A 14,164-nucleotide genomic window follows, 5' to 3' on the forward strand; every position below is an offset into this window, starting at 1 on the left:
AGCTCAGAAGTATAGTTATTTTAAGTGTCTCTTCTGATCAACTGGAAAAAAAAAAGGCAATTAGAAACTCTGGAGAAGGTAGGGAGCCAAATGAGAAGGTTGAATAATTTTTAAAAAAATTTAGGTTTGTTTATTTTTGAGAGAGAGAGAAAGAGAGAAGGAACATGAGAGGGGGAGCACCAGAAAGAGGGGAGGCAGAGGATCTGAAGCAGGCTCCATACTGATACCAGAGAGCCCAATGTGGGGCTTGAACTCACACACCTTGAGTTCGTGACCTGAGCAGAGGATGGATGCTTAACCAACTGAGCCACCTAGGTGCCCCAATAAGGTTGAATAATTTAAATGTGAAGGGAACTAAAACATGGTGTGATTCATGAGGGATTGAGAGGTGAGAAACAGTGGTTTTTGAAACAATAAAACCAAATTCATGCCCCTAGTAATGTCCCCCTCTCCTATTTGATATGTAACTTTTCTAGGATATGCTAGGCTTAGAGATGATAGTTTTCCTTTTTGTACCTCTTGAGAATCATCTTAAATCTAGGCTTAAGTTTAAAAATGCCTTTTTATTATATATATATATTTTTTTCTGTAGTTATCTGTAATTTTTTCGAGATAATTGATCTAAATATAATCTTGAAAATTATAGGTAAACCTGTTAAGAAACATAGAGCAACTAGTGAATCACAATACCAACTTCTGAATGTCTTCCTTAGGTTTTTTTTCTTTTTCTCCTCCTCCTTCACGTCAGTTCTGTTAACTCTTCTTTGAGTAAAATTTCATTTTTTTTATTAAAAAAATAAAGTTATGTTTTTATATGAATAAAAATTGGAAGGGAGGTAATAAAAATAACATTTAATTCTTATTGACCTTTGATAGTTATGATTGAAGGTTATAAACAAAATGTATGGTTTCTTACTCAATATGTTGACATTGGTAAAGAAATGTCACAAAGTGCTATAACTCTTAGCTCTTACTCCTCTAATTTTAAATTCTAGCTACTTTGTATCTAAAATGGCATCAGATTACTTGCGCTGGTTTATTCTGGAGTGAGGAGTAGATCCTCCCCCCACCCCAGTTCTGATTCCATAGTATTTCCATAGTAATTGTGATAACTTGTTTCTGATTCTGTTGGAAGTTTGAATGTTGATAAATGGTTTCTTAAAAAAATCCATTAAAAGAGATACAGTAAAATTATGAAGCATATGAGCTATAATTTAGTGATAACCAGATTAAAAATTTTTCATTTTTAAGGAGGTAATAACAATTATAAAGTGTACTATGTAATTAACTCTATAGTAGTGGGGTGTTTTTTTTTGTTTGTTTTTGAGAGAGAGGGTGCAAGTGAGTGAGAGGCAGAGAGAATCAGAAGCAGGGCTCACCCACCAAAGTGGGCTCGAGCTCACCCGATGTGAGACTCGAACTCACAAACCATAGATCATGACTTGAGTGAAAGTCAAATGCTTAACATCTGAATCATGCAGGCACCCTTATAGTAGTTTTTTTTGTTTTTGTTTTTTAATGTTCATTTTTGAAAGAGCACTAGCAGGGAGGGGCGGTGGGGGGGTGTGGAGACACAGAATCTGAAGCAGGCTCCAGGCTCTGAGCTGTCCACACAGAGCCCAACAATAGGGCTCAAACCCACTAACTGTGAGATCATGACCTGAGCTGAAGTCAGACACTTAACCCACTGAGCCTCCCAGGCACCCCTGTAGTAGTGGTTCTTAAAGGGTGGTTCAAGATTGGTCATCCCCAGTACCCTTGCAGGACTTCTTAAAATCAAAGCTGTTTTTATTAGAATACTGAGATGTTACCTGCCTTTTTCATTCTCATTTTCTTATGAATGTACAGTGGAGTTTTTTAGATGCCACATGTGATGTATACACAACAGATGGAATGCAGAAGCAAATAGAATCCAGCTGTCTTCAATTAAGGCAGCCATTAAAGCAAGTTGCAAAAAATGTAAAAAATGCAACTCTTATAAAAAAATTTTTTGGCAAATACGTGCATACTTCAAAGATACTGCAAATTCAGTTCTAGGCTACTGCAATAGAGTGAATATCGCACTAAAGTGAGTCAAATGACTTGGTTTCTCAGTGCATATAGAAGTTGTTCAGACTAAACTGTAGTCTGTTAAGTATGTAACAGCATTATGTCTTAAAAAAAAGAGTATACATATCTTAATTTAAAAATACTTTATTGCTGGGGCACCTGAATGGCTCAGTCAGTTAAGCATCCAACTCTTGGTTTCGACTCAGCTCGTGATCTCATGGTCTGAGTTTGAGCCCTATGTCGGGCTCTGTGCTGACAGCTAGGAGCCTGGAGCCTGCTTTGGATTCTGTGTCTCCCTCTCTCTCTGCCCCTCCCCTGCTCCTGCTCTGTCTCTCTGTCTCTCTCTCTCTCTCTCTCTCTCTCTGTCAAAAATAATAAACATTTTTTTAAAAAAATTTAAGAACTATTGAATGACCACCTGCATTGTCAGTGAGCAGTAATATTTTGAAAAGAACCTTTTTTTTTGTGAGCAGTAGGTCTCAACACTGGGCTTAGAATTCTTCAGTAAGCCACGTTAAACAGATGTGCTATCATCCAGGCTTTGTTTTTCTATGTATAGAGTACAAACAAAGTAAACTTAGCATAAATCCTAAGGGCCTTAGCCCTAGGACCTTTGGAATAATAAGTGAACTTCAGTTTCACCATAAAGTTACCCAGCTGCATAAGCCCCTAACACAATGTCAGCCTATTCTTTGAGGCTTTGAAGCCAGGCATTGATTTCTCCTCTGCAGCTATGAAAGTCCTAGATGGCATCTTCAAATATAAGACTGTTTTATCTACATTGAAAATCTGTTGTTTCGTATAGCCACTTTCATTAATTACCTTAACTAGATCTTCTGTATAATTTGCTGTAGCTTCTACATCAGCACTTGCTGTTTCACCTTACACTTTTACATTATGGAGACAGCTTAAACCTCATGAGCCAACCTCCGCTAGCTTCAGACTTTTCTTCTGCAGGTTCCTCCCCTCTCTCTCAGCCTTTGTAGAATTGAAGAGAGTTGGGGTCTTGCTCTGAATTAGTCTTTGGCTGACTTAAACTTTCTCCTTTTAGCAATAAAGTTGGTGTTCTCATCATTCATGTGTTCACTGGAGTAACACTTAATTTCCTTCAAGAAGTTTTCCTTTGCATTCACAGCTTCACTAACTGTTTGGCACAAGAGGCCTAGCTTTTGGCCTGCCTTGGCTTTTGACATACCTTTCTCACTAAGTTTAGTCATTTCTAGCTTTTGGAAATGACTCTTATTTTCACTTAAACACTTAGAAGCTGTTGTTTTTAATTGGCCTAATTTCAATATTTTGTCTCTGGAAATAAGGAGGCCTGTTGGTGGAGCTGTTAGAACATGCACATTTATCAATTAAGTTTGCCGTGGTCTTATATGGGCAAGGTTCATTGGTCCCCAATTATAACAAGTAACTTAGTAACATCAAAGATCTCAACAGATCACTATAAAAAATATAATGATAAAAGGGGCACCTGGGTGGCTCAGTTGGTTAAGTATCCAACTCTTGATTTCAGTCTGGGTCATGATCTCATAGTTTGAGTTCAAACCCCAGGTCAGGGCTTCGATTCTTTCCCTCTCTCTCTGCCCCTTCCCTGCTGGTGCTCTCTCTGTCTCAAATAAATAAACATTAAAAAAATAAAAACCTATATTGTGTGGGGGGAGCACAATAAACCTAGGTATGCCTTTTCATAGGCATGTGTTATTTATGTTAACAAGATTGGTTTGTGTGATATCCTAGTTGTTTTTTTTTTTTTAGTTGTTTTTTTTAAATGAGGTTTGCCACATCAAGGGACTTTTTTTTTAAGGTTTACTTATTAATTTTTGAGAGAGAGAGTGAGCCAGAGAGAGACAGACAGAATTCCAGGCAGGCTCCGCACTGTCAGCACAGAGCCCGATGTGGCACTCAAACCCATGAACCACAAGATCATGACCTCAGCCAAAACCAAGAGCCAGATGCTTAAGCACCTAAGCCACCCAGGTGCCCTAGTTTTAATTTCTAATACAGTAGATATCAACATCTATATCCATGTAATCAAAAGCTAGTGGGGGTCCTCAATAATTTTTTGAGAGGATCCCAGGACCAAAAAAGCTTCTATAGTAATTGGTTTCATAGTTTCCTTTATGTCCTTGATGTAAAGCACTGGTTCTAAACATGGGCCTTCATCAGTCAACTGGAAAACTTGTTAAGATAGATTGCTAGGCTTGTTCCCCAGAGTTTCTGATTTAGTAGTTCTGAGGTGGGACCTGAGAATTTGTATTTCTAAAAGTGCCTGGGTACTGATGCTGTTGGCCTGGAAGCTATATTTTGAGACTCACTGGTGTAAAGAAATAATGCTTATCAGACTGTTGATTTCACGGTTGTGGGATCAAGCCCCACATTGGGCTCCATGCTGATAGCATGGAGCCTGCTTGGGATTCTAACTCTCCCTCTCCTCTGCTCACACCCTCTCTCTCGAAACAAAGTCTACAAAGAAGAAATAATGCTTATAAGGAAGGAAACCTCCTTTTTGAGCACCTGCTGTATATTGGTAAATATTATTTTATGCTCATTACAACTCTAGGGAGTTAGGTGTTCTCCCCCTTTATATTACATCTAAGGGGAATCACAGCTAGGAAAGTATACCAGCAATTCAAGTTCAAGTCTGACTTCAAGGTCTATTATGCCCTTTACATAACCTCCTTGCTTATCTTTTTAATTAGTAATGGCTTTACGGAGATCTAATTCTCATATAATTCACCTATTTAAAGTATATAATTCAGGGGCGTCTGGGTGGCTCAGTCAGTTGACCTTCCGACTTTGGCTCAGGTCATGATCTCACGGTTCGTGAGTTCGAGCCCCGCGTCAGGCTCTGTGCTGACAGCTCAGAGCCTGGGGCCTGCTTCAGATTGTGTGTCCCCCTCTGTCTCCGCCCCACCCCTGCTTGTGCTCTGTCTCTCTCTGTCTTTCAAAAATGAATAAACATAAAAATAATTAATTTAAAAAAATAAAGTATATAATTCAGCAGTTTTTAAATCTACCCACAGAGTTCTGCAACCAATTTTAGAACATTTTTATCAACCCAAAAAAGAAACCCTGTACCCATTACCCCTTTATATTTTCTGCAATCCTGTGCTCTTAGATAATCATTAGTCTTTGTGACTGACTTCCCTTAACATATTTTTTTTTAATGTTTATTTGAGAGAGAGCAGGGGAGGGGCAGAGAGAGAGGGGGGTTGGGGAATCCCAAGCAGGCTTCACACTGTCCGCACAGAGCCTTACTCAGGTCTTGATTTCATGAACCATGAGATCATGACCTGAGCCAAAATCAAGAGTCGAATGCCTAACTGAGCCACCCAGGTGCCGCTAGCATAGTGTTTTCACTAGGTTTATCTAAGTTGTACCAAAGTTTCATTCATTCCTTTTTGTTGCTAAATAATACCCTGTTCTATGGAAATACCAAATATATTTTTAATTGATCAATTTATGAACATTTGGGTTGTTTCTGCTTTTTAGCTATTAGGAATAAGGCTACTATAAACATTTGTATTTACATTTTTATGTGGACATAGTTTTCATTCCTCTTAGGTATATACCTAGGAGTGGAATTGCTGGGTCCTGTGGGTTTTTCATATCTTTGTCATAGGTATGTTTAACTTTTTGAGAAACTGCTAGACTGTTTTCCAAAGCAGCTGTACCAATTTTACACTCCTCCTGGCAGTATATGAGGATTCCAATTTTTTTACATCCCTGTCAACCCTTGTTATTGTCAGTCTTTTTTTTTTTAATCAAATATTTATTTATTGAGAATAAAAACTCTGTATTATTTTCTTTTTTTATTATTTTTTAACTTTATCTTTTATTTTTTAAAATTTACATCCAAATTAGCATATAGTGCAACAATGATTGCAGGAGTAGATTCCTTAGTGCCCCTTACCCATTTAGCCCATTCCCCCTCCCACAACCCTTCCCATAACCCTCAGTTCTCCATATTTATGAGTCTCTTCTGTTTTGTCCCCCTCCCTGTTTTTATATTATTTTTGTTTCCCTTCCCTTATGTTCATCTGTTTTGTCTCTTAAAGTCCTCATATGAGTGAAGTCATGATTTTTGTCTTTCTGTGACTAATTTCACTCAGCACAGTACCCTCCAGTTCCATCCACGTAGTTGCAAATGGCAAGATTTCATTCTTTTTGATTGCTGAGTAATACTCCATTGTATATATATACCACATCTTCTTTATCCATTCATCCATCGATGGCCATTTGGGCTCCATACTTTGGCTGTTGTTGATTGTGCTGCTATAAACATGAGGGTGCATGTGTCCCTTCAAAACAGCACACCTGTATCCCTTGGATAAAAACCTAGTAGTGCAATTGCTGGGTCGTAGGGTAGTTCTGTTTTTAGTTTTTTGAGGAACCTCCATACTGTTTTCCAGAGTGGCTGCGCCAGCTTGCATTCCCACCAACAATGCAAAAGAGATCCTCTTTCTCCGCATCCTCGCCAACATCTGTTGTTGCCTGAGCTGTTAATGTTAGCCATTCTGACAGGTGTAGGTGGTATCTCATTGTGGTTTTGATTTGTATTTCCCTGATGATAAATGATGTTGAGCATTTTTTCATGTGCCATTTCCATGGCCATCTGGATGTCTTCTTTGGAGAAGTGTCTATTCATGTTTTTTGCCCATTTCTTCACTGGATTATTTGTTTTTTGGGTGTTGAGTTTGAGAAGTTCTTTATAGATTTTAGATACTAACCCTTTATCTGATATGTCATTTGCAAATATCTTCTCTCATTCTGTCGGTTGCCTTTTAGTTTTGCTGATTGTTTCCTAAGCTGTGCAGAAGCTTTTTATTTTGATGAGGTCCCAGTAGTTCGGTCTTTTTTTAATTATAGCCATCTTAATGGCTTTCAAGTGGCATCTTATTGTGGTTCTGATTTGCATTTCCTTATAACTAATGATGTTGACCAACTTTTCATTGGCTTATTGTCCATTTGCATTTCTCTGGAGAAATGTTTGTTCAGATCCTTTTTAATTTTTTTGTGTATGAAATAATTAAGAGATGCAACTTCATTGTTTTCATATGGATAGCCAGTTGTCCTAGCACCATGCTTGATTATTTTTGTGATGTGTCTCCTTTAAAAAAATTTTTTTTTAACGTTTTATTTATTTTTGAGACAGGGAGGGATAGAGCATGAACAGGGGAGGGTCAGAGAGAGGGGGAGACACAGAATCTGAAACAGGCTCCAGGCTCTGAGCTGTCAGCACAGAGCCTGACGCGGGGCTTGAACTCACAAACCGCGAGATCATGACCTGAGCCGAAGTCTGCTGCTTAACCAACTGAGCCACCCAGGCACCCCGATGTGTCTCCTTCTTTTATTAGATAGATAAAATCTCTCATCTGCCTTCCTTTCTACCTTCCTACCAGTGTTTAAAGTTTAGATATGTGTGTCTGAAGGAAATATCTCTTTCTTTCTTTCTTTCTTTCTTTCTTTCTTTCTTTCTTTCTTTCTTTCTTTCTTTCTTTCTTTTTTAACTACAGGCTATACAAGGCATCTTTTCATGCTGCTTTGTATGCTGAGGTAACAGCAATAAGAAATGAACTGCATTATCATCAGAAATCAGAAGGAGGATATAGTAACCTTCCTTAGATTAAATTGTCAGGAATCTTGTGGGTTTGTTTAATGCTTCTTTTTTGAAGATACCTTACTTAACGGGTGCCTGGTTGGCTCAGCCGCTTAAGCGTCCAACTTAGGCTCAGGTCATGATCTCGCAGTTCGTGAGTTCAAACTCTGCATCAGGCTCTATGTGGACAGCTCAGAGCCTGGAGCCTACTTCGGATTCTGTGTCTCCCTCTCTCTCTGCCCCTTCACCACTTGCACTCTCTCACTCTCTCTCTCTTTCTCAGAAGTAAATAAACATTAAAAAAAAAAAGATATCTTAAGAAATTATTTATCAGTGCCTACATTTTAATAGCAATATTGGGAGATCTCTCCAAATTCAAGAGTTTTGTCTCTACTGTGTTTTCCACTAGTCTGTGGTGGGAGTAGTTTTGATCCTGGGTTGAGAATTGCATGCCTGTAAAATGAACTTGTCTTGCTGACCCTTTAGAACATTGGTCCCCACCAGACTGTTTTTTTAGTATATATTTTTTTGTTGTTTACTTATTTTTGAGAGAGTGCTAGTGAGGGAAGGGCAGAGAGAGAAGGAGACACAGAATCCGAAGCAGGCTCCAGGCTCTGAGCTGTCAGCAAAGACTCCAATGCAGGGCTTGAACCCATGAACCACGAGGTCATGATCTGAGCCAAAGCCCAATGCTTAACTGACTGAGCCACCCAGGTGCCCCTGTCCCCACACTTTTTATTACTCACCCCATGGATAAACTGTTTTTGATCATACACCAAAATATATTTTTATAAACTATCTACTTGTACTATACCAATCTGCAAAAACAAAGGGGTGGGGTCACACCTTAAAACAATAATTAAAACATAAGCAGAAGTTCTGATATTTTCTTCAGAGATCCGAGTTGATAGTCTTACTTGCTCTGGTAGCTAATTGTTGCTCTGAATGCTGTGTGATGCTGGAGAATTATGCACATAGTTTTGGGGGTTATGGTCTCCAAAGAAGCCTTGGGTCTTCCAAAGAAGCCCCTTCTCCTCACATTACCTAGGGCCTCTCCCTGAGATCTCTTCCTTTTGGGGCTGAATTCTTAATGTTGCCTGGTTCACTCACTGGTGAATCTTGTCGCTGCAGGTACAGGTGCAGGTACAGCAGTCTCCGCAGCAGGTCTCGGCTCAGCAGCTCTCCCCGCAGCTCACCGTTCACCAGCCTGCTGAGCAGCCCATCCAGGTCCAGGTGCAGATCCAAGGCCAAGCACCACAGCCGGCAGCCCCCTCCATCCAGACCCCGTCTCTGCAGAGCCCCAGCCCCTCGCAGCTGCAGGCAGCCCAGATCCAGGTGCAGCACGTGCAGGCGGCCCAGCAGATCCAGGCTGCAGAGATCCCAGAGGAGCACATCCCACATCAGCAGATCCAGGCTCAGCTGGTGGCCGGCCAGTCTCTTGCTGGGGGTCAGCAGATCCAAATCCAGACCGTGGGTGCCCTTTCCCCACCACCGTCTCAGCAGGGCTCACCCCGGGAAGGGGAGCGACGGGTTGGCACAGCCAGTGTCCTCCAGCCAGTGAAGAAACGCAAAGTGGACATGCCCATCACTGTGTCCTATGCCATCTCAGGGCAGCCGGTGGCTACTGTGCTGGCCATTCCACAGGGCCAGCAGCAGAGTTATGTGTCTTTGAGGCCAGACTTACTGACAGTAGACAGTGCCCACCTGTATAGTGCCACTGGGACCATTACTAGCCCTACAGGAGAAACCTGGACCATCCCTGTTTACTCTGCCCAGCCCCGTGGGGATCCTCAACAGCAGAGCATTACCCACATTGCCATTCCCCAGGAAGCCTACAATGCAGTTCACGTCAGTGGCTCACCCACGGCCCTGGCAGCTGTAAAGCTGGAGGATGACAAGGAGAAGATGGTGGGCACCACGTCTGTAGTGAAAAACTCACATGAAGAGGTAGTGCAGACCCTTGCAAACTCTCTCTTTCCAGCACAGTTCATGAATGGCAACATCCACATTCCAGTGGCTGTGCAGGCTGTGGCAGGCACATACCAGAATACAGCTCAGACTGTCCACATATGGGACCCCCAGCAGCAGCCACAACAACAAACCCCCCAGGAACAGACACCACCGCCACCACCGCAGCAGCAGCAGCAGCAGCTCCAGGTTACTTGTTCAGTAAGTGAGACTTCTCTGTAGGGCAGCCTGCTCCCCTGGGGCCCAGGGCAACAAAGAACTTTCCTGGTAACCTCCAGCACCTCTGGCTTATTTACTGCAACGATGTTGGTCTTGCAGTAATATATAATATTTATATTTTGGTTGAAGTTGGGGAGGGGGAATAGAAGCAGCAGGTGAAGCTATGCAATGAGCAGGAGTTCTGTCCTGGTAACTGGAGGTAGATGAAATGATCAATAACTGTTTTGTTGGGGGGGTAGATGCTTCAGGTGCTTCTTTATAATCTCTTAAGAGTAAAGTTCAAGGTAAAGACTAACGGGACACACTAAGTGTTAATCTGCATTTAATAAGCTACTTTCTGCATTACAAACGAATGGATCTAGACTTTCATCCACTAGATGAAAACTAGTTTTCACTAGACTGTATGCACTAGACTGTAAACTCATCACAGCAGAGAGGCTGTGAAATTACTCCTTTTTAGTTATCATCTGTGGACACAATGTAGGTGAATTAGATGATCAAAAACACTTTCTAGAGGGCCTGTTAAAAGTGATAACCTTTGGGAGTGTCAGATGAGCCACCACTGCAATGTGATTTCCCAAAGGTATTTAACAGTAGTCAAGCTTTGGTTAATTTTGTTATGGAAACTATATTGAAAAAAAATTTTAACTTTTATTTTGAAATAATTTTAGACTTACAGAAAAGTTACAATAATAGAACCCTGTTGAAATTTCTACTTTAAAATTGCTTGATTCTTTTATGTTTTCTAATTGTTAAATTTTTTTAAGGATACCACAGAGGTATGGATAAATTTATTCCTTAAGACTGTTAGTAAACTTTAGGGACTCTCGTCTCATGGGACTGCTGAAGGCAGTGTGTTTCAGAGACTCCTGGGAATGTATGCAAGGGAGCTGGAACAAACAGCACCCATACTCAGAAACTCAGGCCATATGTAATTGGTTAAGCAAAGGCTGACCAAGTAGTTTCATAGATAATATATTAACTTAGGTGACTTTGCTAAGGACCTATTAAATATCCAGCTGTCAGGCCTAGAAGTTGAGCAAGACAGAGTCATTGCTTCAGGTAGCTTCCAGTCCAGTTTTGGAGTAAGAATGTATGATTTCAATTTTTTGAATATAAGGCAGCATAATCAAGTGTGCTGTGTGCTCGACACACAAAAATAAACTTGGTATTCAGAAACTATCCTAGGTTAAAAAGTCAGCAGAGGCATCTTTGTGGAAAAAAGTGGTATTTGATCTCTAGTTTATAGGTTCAACTGACCAGAGTGAAGCAGCATGAATACAGAACCAGGGATGGACAGAAGGGACATGGCCTAGTGCAACATGAGAGGGGAACTATGGGAGAGGAGTTGGCATGGGAGGCAAAGGATTTATCTTCCCAAAGTGAAGAGTTGAGTTTGATCTGATCTTTGGTAGGAAATTTTTCCAGAATCCTAAAAGTTGTGATAACAAGAAGAGTCAAGTACAGATGTGTAGAATTAATTGCACGTAGAAGAGACCAGCCTGGAGTATGATGTAGCTCTGCACTCAGCTATTGCTCACCAGTATGGAGGACATCAGGGCTCTCAGCTTTCTTGGGCCTCATGGTCCAGTTCGCAAGCCAATCCTCTTTAATTTAAAAGTGCTCTTTTACTTTGTACTTCTGGACCCTGTATCAGAAGATCTTTTCTGGAGTTCATTTTAGTAGGCCTGTATTCTTCAGGGGCAATGTTTCCTTTGGGAAAGTCTTAACAGGAATGTATATCAGGTATTACCGGAAAAGGAAAAATTAAGAAGAATACCCATCATGCAGGAAAGATGAGTTCATCCATTTATACCGCAGACATCCCTCTGCCTTCCTTATTAGGCTTAGTGCTATGTGCTGGGGAACAAATATGAATAGAGAGTCTCTGCCCTTGGAGTACTCACAGCCTGTGGGGAAGATACTGTGATGTGAGTTGAACCCTAAGGAGAGCTGATGACAAAGTGTTGTGGTCCTTCACCTGCCATACCCTTTATGTAAGTTCTCTTATCACCCACTTTAAAACCAGATTTATGGTGAAACCGCCCTCCCTTGAGCTCATATGCACCTCCATCTATTGCCCTGTTTCTCCACTGTGCTTTATTCCCAGAGTTCTCAAAAGCATTATCTGCGCAAGCCGACTCTCCCTTCTAAAAGGTTTTCTCTTCAGTTTTTGAGTCTGCTCTTGTTAAGGTTGTTAGTGACCTCTTTTTGGCCAGATTTAAGAGGCATGTCTGTTTTTATCTCACAGCAACATATTAAACAACAGATCATACCTGTCTTCCTGGAATTCTCTTCTGGTGTGGTTTTTCCTCTTACCCCTACTGGTTCTTTTTCCTTCTCAGAAGAGTTTGCTGGTGACTCTGTCTAAACCTTACATGTAGATGTTCCTCAGAGCTCAGTACTGGCCTTCTTTTCTCCCTAAGGGATTTCTGTCCATGGCCATGGTTTTCAGCACCTTCTAGATGGCTGGTGCCATGAAGAGGATAGTCACTGACACTGTCTGCCAGGCACTATTTCAGTGTTACACATATTGACTCATTTAATTCTCACATCAACTTCATGAGGTGTGTACCACTATTTTACAGAGGACGAAACTGAGACACAGATTAAACCAGTAAGACCAGAGCCAGGATTAGTATTTAGCAGAGTTGGGCTTTAGCCCTGGAAAGACTGGCTCTGGAGCCCAGAGCCTGTGCTGCATTGACGCAGATCTTTATCTCTAGACCATGCTTTTCCCCTTAGAACCTTTCGCACACATCCAGCAGCCTATTTTTCATTTCCTTGGATTTACTGAGGATATCTCAGCTTTTCATTAGCATCACCTCTACCACTGTCAAAACTTCTCCTCTGGGCACCTGGCTGGCTCAGTCAGTAGGGCATGCAACTCTTGATCTTGGGGTTGAGTTTGAGCCCCACACTGGGTATAGAGTTTACTTAAAGATAGATAGATACATACATACATACATACGTACATACATACATACATACATATATACATGTACTGTTAAAAAAAAAAAAAACTTTCCCTCTCAGAAAGTGGTACCATCCTCCACCCATTTGTTTAAACCAGAAACCCAAGAATCATCCTTGAGTCTCCTTTCTCTTACTCTCACAGCCAGTTTCTCAAGAAGCCACTTTGGTTCTGCCGCCACACTTTTCAGAATTTCTTAAATTCTCTCCACTGTCACCATCCTAGTCCAGGCCACCAGTACCTTCGCTCTTCAATCCATTCTCCATAAATCAGCAAGAATAATTTTCTTAAAATGTAAGATTGTGTCACTTCTCAGCTTAAAACTCTCCAAGGACTCCATTATAAATAGGAAAACTCTACACCACAGTATATAAGGCCCCACTTACATCAGTAGTTTTCATCCTGGTTGGGATCACTACCACCCCTACCCACTGACATTTAGACAGATGTAGAAGTTTACTGTCAAGATGCTTGGGAATGTTACATTAGTGGGTGAAGGGCACCTGTCTAAAAACCAGAAGCAAAGTACTGCCCCACATGCCCTGGCACCCACCTACTTACCTATTCAGACTCTTACTAGATTTTGCAGCTTGGGTAGATGGTGTTGCCGTTGAACAAGGTAGGGAGGGAACTCTGAGGAGAATAGTTTTGGATGGGGAAGATGCTGAGTTCTCTCTGTAGATATTAGTTTGAGGTGGTTGGTTGTAAGATGTTCACTTGGAAACATGTACCCCCTGGGTATATTAAGGGGATGTTTAGCTTGGAGGTGCATAGTTAGCAATCATTTCCACAAACATGGAAATCCAAACTGGAAAAGTGGTTAAGACTCACCAAGGAAATTGGTAGTTGAACTGGGAAGCGTGTACAGTGGAGTTCCTGGGTTGACAAACATTTAAGAACCTTGCACTGATACTGTTTTATCTCCTTGTTTAATTGAGCAGAGATAGGAAGGAGAGTTTTTATTTTTATTCATTGACAAGCAGATTAATGTGTCGTATATAAATTATTTTGCCTTCAGTTTGAATAATTTGACATTGCTTAGCCCTTTGGGTAGGCCCTGGCATGATGAATGGCTCAAAGGAATTTGTTTAGAATATAGACAAGTGAGTGAGACTCAAGAATCTATGCTTGGTATCTATGATGCTATCTATCCTGCCCAAAATGAGGATTGTGATTGAGGCTCATGGACATTTCTCTGCTCCTTTGTGTGCATGGCTTGGCTGTTAGACCATTGAGGATGGGATGGGATGACTTCCTTTGGAGGCAGGAAGGTAGAGTAGTGCCTCTTGTCTTCAAAAATGTCCTTAGGAAATAGAGCAGTATCATTGAGAAGGAATATGGTGGGGAGAAAA

The 14,164-nt window shown here is 41.0% G+C and overlaps 1 protein-coding gene across 7 annotated transcripts in view; it reads left to right on the forward strand.

The window, feature by feature from the left end:
* Positions 1–14,164, forward strand: part of QRICH1 (glutamine rich 1) — a 51,528-nt gene that overhangs the window by 23,671 nt on the left and 13,693 nt on the right. For all 7 annotated transcript variants that reach the window (XM_027038692.2, XM_027038690.2, XM_027038693.2 and 4 more), the window contains one exon: positions 8,783–9,820. In XM_027038692.2, the coding sequence (XP_026894493.1) occupies positions 8,783–9,820 (1,038 nt within the window). The remainder of the gene's footprint in view (positions 1–8,782; positions 9,821–14,164) is intronic.

This window comes from Acinonyx jubatus, chromosome A2 (genome assembly GCF_027475565.1).
Source record: "Acinonyx jubatus isolate Ajub_Pintada_27869175 chromosome A2, VMU_Ajub_asm_v1.0, whole genome shotgun sequence".
Taxonomy (NCBI): Eukaryota; Metazoa; Chordata; class Mammalia; order Carnivora; family Felidae; genus Acinonyx; species Acinonyx jubatus.